The sequence below is a fragment of the Lampris incognitus genome, chromosome 7 (assembly GCF_029633865.1).
Source record: "Lampris incognitus isolate fLamInc1 chromosome 7, fLamInc1.hap2, whole genome shotgun sequence".
NCBI lineage: Eukaryota > Metazoa > Chordata > Actinopteri > Lampriformes > Lampridae > Lampris > Lampris incognitus.
Window position 1 is genome coordinate 48,756,825 of NC_079217.1, and position 10,068 is coordinate 48,766,892.

A 10,068-nucleotide genomic window follows, 5' to 3' on the forward strand; every position below is an offset into this window, starting at 1 on the left:
TGAAAAATTTACATGATCCTAGTATCTTTGTCTTGCCTTGGTGGGAAAACCCACCCAAACCCAGTTTTCATGGTATTTGGTTATTGGGATTTTTAGTCCTGATTTATTACCATGAAAATGCCCAAGGCTACTCGCTGCCCTTAGACCTCTGCAATAAAACTTGCATGCCTCAATTTAGGTTGAATTATCCTTTAACATGTTTTTCATTGCAGAATGTTCTAAAGTTGCCCCTTAATGTTAGCCTCAGAGCAAGACGGTGAATTCAAACTAGATCGATACTTCTACTGACTTATTAACAACGATGAGAGACTGTGGAGAATCTAAGAAAAAATTCAAGAATCAAGCAGGTCATCTAGGCCAGTGGTTCTCAACCTTTTTGGGGTCCTGGACCCCCTGTGTATTTTTGATCTACCCTGAGGACCCCTCCACCTGATCTTGGGGGAGGGGGTGTTGCAATTTGATAGAAACAGTAGAAACTGCATTTTAAATTGCATTATAGCATTTATTCACTCTTTGGGGCAAAAATAAGAGCTTTCAGTTGTAACTTATATAGTTAACAAAACAGAATTCTTATGCAGTAACTTTCAGATATATGTAACAAAACAGAATATGTTTTCAGTAACTTTCAGATATATGTAACAACAGAATTTTTATGGAGTAACTTTTAACAATGCAAACGGGAGCGAGATCTCTTATTAAAATACAATAAATTACACTTGTGAAACAGATGTAATTAGAGAAAAAATTCCTGTTACCCTTTATAGTTTAGGTAGATAAAGGTCTCAGTCACATTTGAGTAAAATAATCATATTTCTATAAATGTCATAGGATCTTTTTTCAAAGATATTTTATTTTCACGGACCCCTTGCAATTACACCATGGACCAATAGGGGTCCGCGGACCCCCGGTTGAGAAACACTGATCTAGGCCACGACTTTCTCAATGGCATCAGTCAATTTTTTTGATAGCAAACACTAGAACGACCAAGGCGGTCATTTTGACTGTTTCGGATTTTCAAAGTTTAATAACTTTGTGGGGGGGGGGGATACAGACATGCCACTCCCTGAGTGCTCCTGAGTTTTAGATCAATTCCACAAAATAAATAATAAATAAATAAATACATAAATGTGACATCTACCTAAAACGACCATGAGTGAGCAAAACGACCGCGCGTGATTTGCCCGTTATCGTGCATGTCATGTCACTATTTATGACAGGTGTTGTTTGCGTCATTTCCTTCGCGAAGTTCATTGTTCTGTCCTAGATCCACACTAGCATTCTCCAGTGTAGAGTAATAGTCTAAACTTGATTTTTGATTATTGCCAACATGTCTGGTCACAGATGCACAATGACTACCACCAAGGTGTTGCAGTATTTACAGGCGTTGGACGGTGGCGAAATAGTATTAAATGTTAATTTTGATGTCAGCTAGTTTCATAACAGACATACTAACATTTATGCAAGGCATTAATATCTCAATTGGGTATTTATCTTGACAGAATAGAGTTTAAAAACCGGCGGTCATGGTCGTTCCAGTAGTTTTTAAATTCCGGTCGTTTCGGGACAGTTTCAGTGATTATTTTCAGTTTTTTTTTTTACATGTCATGTTTTATAGGCCTTGTTACGTTTATTAGATGAGCAATATGTATTTTCCGTTTTATTTTTCAGGTAATATTTTAACTTTTTCAATTTTGCTATTCAAGTTCGCCCATGTCTCTCTGAAATTTAAATTGTTTAAAAGTAGTATTATAGTTGTTAAAATGTTAATTTTGGTGTCAGTCATTTCTGAACAGACATACTGACAGTGTGTTAATATCTCAATTGGGTATTTATCTTGACAGAATATAGAGTTTAAAAACTGGCGGTCATGTTTGACCACCCATGGTTGTTTTTAGGTAGGAGTGAAATCCCGGTTGCTCTAGTGTTAAAGTAATTCTTGAAAGTCTCATGCATGTTTTTCTGTTGAAGATACTGCTCCACGTTTAGTGCATCAAATCCCTGATATGGACCTTTGAGCGTCTTGTTGTTTGAGAGTTAGTACCGGAAAAAAAAATTGGCGGTCATGTTGACTGCCCATGGTCATTTTAGGTAGGAGCGAAATTCCGATCATTCTGGTGTTAAAAATTGTCATTACAGACAGATTTACAACAATGCATTAATGAGAAAACTACACATAGAATGCATGTTTACACCTTTGATTTTCTGTTGTACTATTTGGTGATAAGTATTAATTATCATTACCTAATTCTTGTGTAGTGATATCAGTAGAATAGAGAAGGCAGGATGATGAGGTCCACACATTGAATTACAATTACTCTTTTCTTTTCTTTTTTTCTTTCAAATTCATGATCCACCAGCAAGGACCAAACCATTAACAAGATGTGTTTAAAGTATTTATTAAAGAAACATTATTGATGTACGTAGATCTTGTAGTGTTTCCACTTGCTGACTGTTTTGTCGGGAAGCTTTGTAGGGAATCTGCCATAGCACCCAGGCAACAACAGACCCCCACAGGACCCTACAAAGGAGAGGACAGAGGTAGAGACAGACAAGTGGGGGGGGGGGTGCACAGAATACGACAGCAGAGGGTGAAGACAGGGGTTGGTGAACCTGTAAGACAGAAGATCCTGGCATCCCGGTGCCGGGAGCCCCGGCTAAAGCAAACTGGTGTGAATGCTGGTGGAGGGCAGCGGGAGGGGGATGCTGGCATCCATCCAGGAACCCCGGCTAAGGCATGCTGATATGGGTATTGGAGGAGGGGAGCTGAGGGCGCTGGCATCCCAGTGTGAGATACCCCGGCTGAGTCGTGCTAACCTGGTAGCTAGAAGTAGGTGGCAGGGTGGCGCTGGCATCCCAGTGCCGGGTAGGGCTACCCCTGCTCAGTCTAGTTTTTGTAATTGTTGAAGCTGGAAGGTAGGGGGTGCTGTGTCATTTACCCTGGATGATGTAGGCTGCTGGTGTTGAAAAGCCTGATGGGGTGTGCAGGCCCTGGGATTCTGGTGTTGGGTGCTCCATCTGAAGTGGGTGATTATGTTAAGTATTGATGAGAGGTGGTTGCTGAAGCGCTGGTGTTATTAGTTTTAGCTGATGCCCATCTCTGTTTTATCGGCTGCTATTTCTGCTGACTTTGAGCTGGAGGATATGATTGTGCTGTCTCTTCAACGGGAGCGCTGATGTTGCGGCGTGTTGATGGGGTGTGTGTGGTGACATTACCCGAGGGAGAGCTGGTGTTGGCAGAGCGGTGGACACGACGAGCTGACACGAGAGTGTTGGAAATTTCCGCTTTGTTGTTTGATCATTGAAATGGAATTCCTTTTGTTTTTTTCCAAGTAACTAATTATTAACACAACAGATTTAGTATACAGAGGACAGTATACAGAACGAGTATAAATAATAAAGAAGCCGGGGGGTACATTCCATTCCATTATATAACAAAAGTTTTGACAGCATTGTTTGTAGAAAAAGAAATGTTTTATATATTGTTAAATACCCTTCAATAAAACAAGAAAAATGTTTTTTGTTTGTGAACTTGTTTTAGTGATTAAATGTTTTTTTGCCAATATTATTAACAGATTTATTATGACAAAAAACATGTGTTACTTTTTTTGGGGTGTTCAGAGAAACCAAATATTACATTTACCCATTTACCCTAAGTCGTTGAAATGATGATCAATGAAAAATCTACAAAGATCTTGCCAGAATTTCTTGGTGTGAGAATAGTGCCAAAATAAGTGTAACACTGTTTCTGAATGTTCATCACAGAAAGAACAGTTCGTGTTTACAACTCTTTTAAATTTCTACATGTAGTGATTGGCGGGATAATATTTATGAATGATTTTAAAGGACACCTCTTTAATCTTATATGTGATTAGGTACTTATGTGGAAGCATCCAGACTTTCTTCCAGTGTATGTCATTGACAAACCGGTTCCAATATGCCATGACATATGAGATAGAGACAACATCTCTTTGAAATAGGGCATGTATGGCTCTATTGTTATTTTGGAGATGCAATGAAAAGCAAATCTTAGCTACTTTGTGGGTTACTGGGAAATTATATGTAGATAAAAATTATTTGTATGAGAGTAAAAACCCCTCTCTGCTTAACAGCTGACCCACCAGCAGAATCGGTTTTGAACTAATTTTTCTAAGAAGAGTGATTTATTCTTAGATAAGATGTCTCTATTGTTCCAATTAATATTTATGAGGTGAACAGTTGTGCTTATATAACAGGGACCAAGCTAGAATGACCTGCTTATGAAATTCAGATAATTTTACAGGGAGTCTGTCTATTTTATAATTACAACTTAAAACAAAGCGCAGGCCATCAAAAACAAGAGACAATGTTACATGGAATAAAATTCCAGAGTGAAGTGGGTTGTTTGAGAAAATGCTTCATTCAGTTAATTTTAAATGTGTTATTTAGGGTAGTGAAATCCAGGAAATGAAGCCCTCCAGAGTCGTAATTATTTATAACAACACTTTTTTTTAATCTATAATGTATACGATTTTTCCAGATATAGTTAAAGAGCATATGATCAATAGCCTTATTGATTGTACTGCCAAGATTTAAGGAGAGAGCAGCATATGTGAGCCTAGACGTTCCATCAGCTTTAGTAATCAGCACTCTACCTTTCAGGGATAGCTCTCTTTGCAGCCACCGATTTAGTTTCTTTTGAGTTTTTTTTTTAATGATAGGGATAAAGTTGGAAGAAAGTCTTAATGTTTGGGCTTTAGAAATAAAGAGGCCCAAATATGCAATGTAATTTTTCAAAACAATATTGCAACTGGTATGTATATCACAGTCATTTATCACTAGCAGTTCACTTTTTTTATATCCAAACATAGGCCTGCAGCCTTAGAAGTCATCAATTATATCAATAACAATGGGTATGTGACTTGCATCTCTTAAAAACATTGTGGTATCATCAGCCAGTTGACTTATAATGATATCCCTACCAGCTATGGCGATGCCTTGTAAGTTACTGTTGATTATATGGGTTGCAAGAATTTGTGTACAAAGCAAAAATAAATATGGTGAGATCGGGCAACCTTGACGAATGCCATGTTTCAGGTCAAATCTAGGAGTTGTGCCATGCTTAATTTTAATTGAGCTATTTCCGTTGGCATACAACGTTTTAATAGCCTTACAAAAAAATAAAATAAAATCGCCAAAGTCAATTTTTTCTAGGCACTGAAGGATGAAATCATGTTCTATTGTATCAAAGGTCTTGGAATTCCTTTGTCTTCTAGTGTTTTTTGAAGACTGGCTACGGTCCAGTCAGACATTTTTGGAGAACACTGGTTATCGGGGGACATCACTGGAGCATGATGATGCTGCGAACGGCAATGGGTAGTGAGGCTGTTGAAGTCAGAACGACGGCTGGGGTGCAGAATACGAGAGTGGAGGGGAGGAGAGGGTTGGGTGGGTGGGTATTTATAGGAATGCCGGAAGTGGCGCGTTTGAGGTGTGGTCCCGCTCCTCAAACTCGATAGATAAGCTTCTACTGTGATGTAATTTGTCACAGCAGAGTATTTCTGCATCCCTGCTTTAACCTGCCTGCAGATGTGTAGGGATAAAGGATTTCTGTAGATGTATCTGAGTCTGTATCTGTTATGGGCTGTTGTCTCCATGGAGATGTGTTTTAGTTGGATTCATCCTCTTCCTGTCTCTTAATCTCTAATCCTCTGGACAGCTGGGTCACTGTGTGTGTGTGTGTGTGTGTGTGTGTGTGTGTGTGTGTGTGTGTGTGTGTGTGTGTGTGTGTGTGTGTGTGTGTGTGTGTGTGTGTGTGTGTGTGTGTGTGGTTTTTGTTAGTCTGCGACAGTTTGTCTTTGTGACACTGAGAGACTGTTTTCATGTGTGAGCAAGAGAAAGTGTGTACGTGTGTGAATCAAAGCCAGACGGAGTTTATGGGTGCATTTGTGAATGAAAAGAGGGTTCATATGCATGTTTAATGGAAAGAGAGTGCACGAGGTACAAAGAGCAACGCTGTGTGATTGAGTGTGAGAGAGAGAGAATTTTGAACTTTAAAACAAGTCTTTATTTAATAAAAAAATGTCAAAAAACAGACTTGAAATCTTTCTAACAATATAAACAATATTTGCCAAATTACAAACACTCAACATGCGTCTTTTAACAATCCCAATAATGATTTTGTGCTATGTTTATTTGTTGTCTTGTTTCACCGTCGTTTATTGTAAAGCGAATTTGAGTGTTAGAAAAGCGCTATATAAGTGTGATTTATTATTATTATTAGTAGTAGTAGTAATAATAATAATAATAATAATAATTCATCAACAACTCAAAACTTAAAAAAGTAAAACAAAACAAAACAGGTAAGACCCCTTTTATCTGAGCTCTGCAGCAAAAACCAGCTCATCCTCTATGGTTGAACACAGCACCCCTTTATAAAACCACATGGTTGTGAATTTTTCCAGATCCTTCATTGCTTTGTAATAGTTAAAATCCACCCTTATCCTGGCCTTGACCATACTGGTAAACAGCAGTTCAACATCACATTTTACACGACGGACTCTTCAATTATTATAATTTTTCTGGCTCACATAAATAGCCATTTTTGCCTGCCCTGCAATGAAGTTCAAGAGTTGGCATTTATATTTTACATGTTGGCTGTATTTGAAACCAAAAATGAAATTCTGTTTTCAAAAACTTGCCCCAGATGATGTAAATAAATGTTCTCTCAGCAGAAACAGGGGTGTAAGCCTCACACATTCTGAACACACAATGAAAAACTGTTTCTCTCTGGGCACATTGGGGACAGTTGTTATTCACATTAGGCTTTAACACAGAAACAGAAGCACTGACCGCCACTATGCCATGCAAGACCCTCCACTGCAGACCACCAGCTTGCTTAATTAACGGTAGTTTGTATAAACCCCTCCAGACTGGCTTCACGTTCTCTCCCAAGCCCAGCTGGGTTCTCCAGGGAGCATCAGTCCGACACTCAGTTTGTCTTTGTTCAGGATTTGTACCATCATACTATACTAGAGATAGACCGATATGGTTTTTTCAGGGCCGATACCAATTATTAGTAGTCAAGGAGGCCGATAACCGATATTTGGAGCCGATATTAATTTGCAGTAAAAGGGAAAATATTGGCGTCAAAATTTTGAATATACAAACTCCAACACTTCACTTCGTTTAAATGCCTTTAAGCATATGTTTATTAAACAGCTTTTCAGATTTGCAACATGTTAAAGGTTTTTTAAATCTTGGACAATAGACATCTTTGTTTTAAAATTCTAACAAAAAGTGCAGGGAGCTCCCAGGCTCAGCAGTATGTCTTATAAAGTTAAATGAAAACTTAAACAAATAAATAGCTCCCTAAAGTTGTCTACAGTAAATAAAGTTGTCCAAAATTTCAATATAACTGAAATATTAATCTTTCACTTATCTTTGTTTTAAGTTCAAACAAAAACAAAAAGTGCAGGGAGTTCCCAGGGTCAGCAGAATCTCTTATAAAGTTAACTGAAAATTTAAATAAATAGTTCCCTGAAGTTTTATAAAGTAAATAAAACAGATTTAAATAAAATTTGCACAGAAATGTGAGTCTAAAATCAATTAGTAGTCCCAATTGAGCAGCACCAGATTGTGGTGCAAAAAGCAGAGTTGTTCAGCGTGCTCTCCAGTGAGACGGCTTCTCTTGCTCTCATAAATTGCAGAGACTTCACTGAAGACGCGCTCACTTGGGACTGATGAGGGTGATGCACAAAGAAACTTTCTTGCTTGTTTTGCAAGTAGCTTGAAGCGCCCATCATTCTGTCTCCACCACTGGAGTGGGTCCCCTTTACGCCTGTCGATCACTGGTTCCTTGAGGTACAGATGTAGCTCATCCTCAACGCAGCTACTGGCAAGCAGGTCACCAGTGTGATGTGCCAGCAGAGAACTGAACATCTCATCAACACGGCTGCAGAAGGATGTGTGTTCTCTCCGTTGCCTTTTGTGGGTGTTTCCGTCATTCTCGTGTGTCCCATATGCAGCTGCCTGCTCCTCCATACCGGCTCCTTCTGTGGCAGCCTGCTCCTCCATATTGGCTCCTTCTGTGGCAGCATGCTCCTCTCGAGTGGTCTGTTGTGTGGCAGCGTCCTCTTCCTCTTTCAACCATCCTTTGGCCTTGCTCAATGTCGTGGCAAAGGAGAATGCATGACTCTTATAACAAGGATCTAAGAGACAGGCCAGCACCACAGTTTTTGTGTCTTCTATATTTGAGAAATGCTTGTCGAGGCTCTCCCTCATGGCTTGCCTGAGCGTTCTGATGCCTTTTGTGGAGGGCCCCTCATCATCTTGAAGAAGCATCTTCAGCACAGTCAGGCATGGAATGATGCAGGATGCTGATGAGTTGCTGTGGCTCACCTGAAGTGTCACTTCCTCTATTGGGAGAAGAGTTTCAATTAAATTGGACACAAGGTCCCACTGGTGAGCATTAGGACCTGCAAATCCTCCATATTCACCACAGTAGATGGTAAGCGCACGCTTTTGCTCCAGCATTCTTTGCAGCATGTGGAGCGTTGAGTTCCGCCTCGTTGGAACAGCCTGGATTATGTTGTGCTCTGGCAGGCCAAGTTCCCTCTGAATGACTCGCAAACGCTGTTTGGCCAGAATGGAGTGGTGGAAATGTGTGGCACACTTCTTAAGCATTGCAATGACATCTGTGACGGCTCTTTGACTTGCCAGACCGTCATTCACCACAAGTTGCAAGGTGTGCGCCATGCAGCTGAGGACTGGGAGTTCAGCTAGCCTCATTCCATTCACAATATTGGCTCCGCTGTCTCGAAGCACTAGTGCTACACGGTCTTTGCTTATCTTCCAGTCCTCAAGCATATTGAGGAATGTCTCTTTCAGGTATTCCCCAGTGTGGGACCCATGCATCGCTCTTGTATTTAAGATGACCTGCTTTCTTGTCCATTCAGCATCGATGAAATGGCATGTCAGGCTCATGAGAGACTCTGTCACACCAGACCAGCAGTCTGTGGTGAAGGAGAGAAAGTAGCCAGCATTCTCTGGCTGAATCAGGGCTTTGATCTTGTCCACAATCTTGTGGTGAACTTCTTGCAGCTTCTCAATTCTGTAATACTTGTCACTTTTCAGTGCATGTCGTGGCTCTGCTGCAGCCATGAGGCGCTTAAAGCCAACATCAGACACCACCGAGAACGGTTGGTTGTCAGTGACTATCATCTCTAGGACTAGTTTGTCCATTAGTTTCGACGTGTCATCTGAGTTTGTCCACTTTCTTTGTTTCTGAAACATGTCCTCTATTGTTGGCTGAGATGAAGTTGCCTCATCCTGATGAGATTCAGATTCCCGTTTCTTCTGTGCTGTTTCGTACAACTCAGGGTGATGAATCCTAAGATGGGACCACAGGTTTGAAGTATTTTTGTTTTTCCCAGTTGGTGCTCCCATGCTGACACCTTCATTGCATGTATTACAGACTGCCTTCCCTGGTGTTGGTTGAGTGTAATACTTCCGTACTGCACTTTTAAACTGAAGTCTATCCATCTGCAATAAGGGTTTGAAAAAAAGAGAGAGTTAAAAGTGGGGCCACATGCTGACATATGCTCAACTCATCATGCTTCATTTATTACAGCATTTGGGAAGCCTGTAGTTGATTTTATTATGTAAATGTTAAATTTTAACAACATGTGATAGCAGGGACCCTGTCATTCAAAACTAGGCTGCTACATTAATAATGATTAATGTAACTATATCTGAAAAAATAGTACAATAGCAATAGGAGAGACTATTCATCCCTGAACACCATGCAGTTCATGTAGGCTTTATGATGCAGTTACATTATGTCTTAAGTCTTAAACAGCAATATCCTGCTCCTCTCTACAAGAAACTATCAAAGACAGCTTCGGGACACACTTAATCTAACAATATGTCATTTTCTGCTGCTTGGGATCTCTCAATCAACACAGAAAAAGGTAAAGTAAAATAACTTGGTAGTTAAACAGCCATTATTGCCTTACAGTTTTCTCTCAGACAGACGGTGCTTTGCTTACTTTTATCACTATTTCCCTATCAATATTATCAGCAACCTTGTTT

At 39.9% G+C, this 10,068-nt stretch overlaps 1 protein-coding gene across 1 annotated transcript; it reads right to left on the bottom strand.

The window, feature by feature from the left end:
• Positions 1 to 7,584: 7,584 nt before the first annotated feature.
• On the bottom strand, positions 7,585 to 9,423 carry LOC130115259 (zinc finger BED domain-containing protein 4-like). Its single transcript, XM_056282871.1, has 2 exons — positions 8,104 to 9,423; positions 7,585 to 7,983 (listed from the first exon to the last, which is right to left on the bottom strand). Exons 1-2 carry the CDS (start codon positions 9,421 to 9,423, stop codon positions 7,585 to 7,587), a joined length of 1,719 nt encoding a protein of 572 aa, XP_056138846.1.
• Between the last annotated feature and the right edge of the window lie 645 nt (positions 9,424 to 10,068).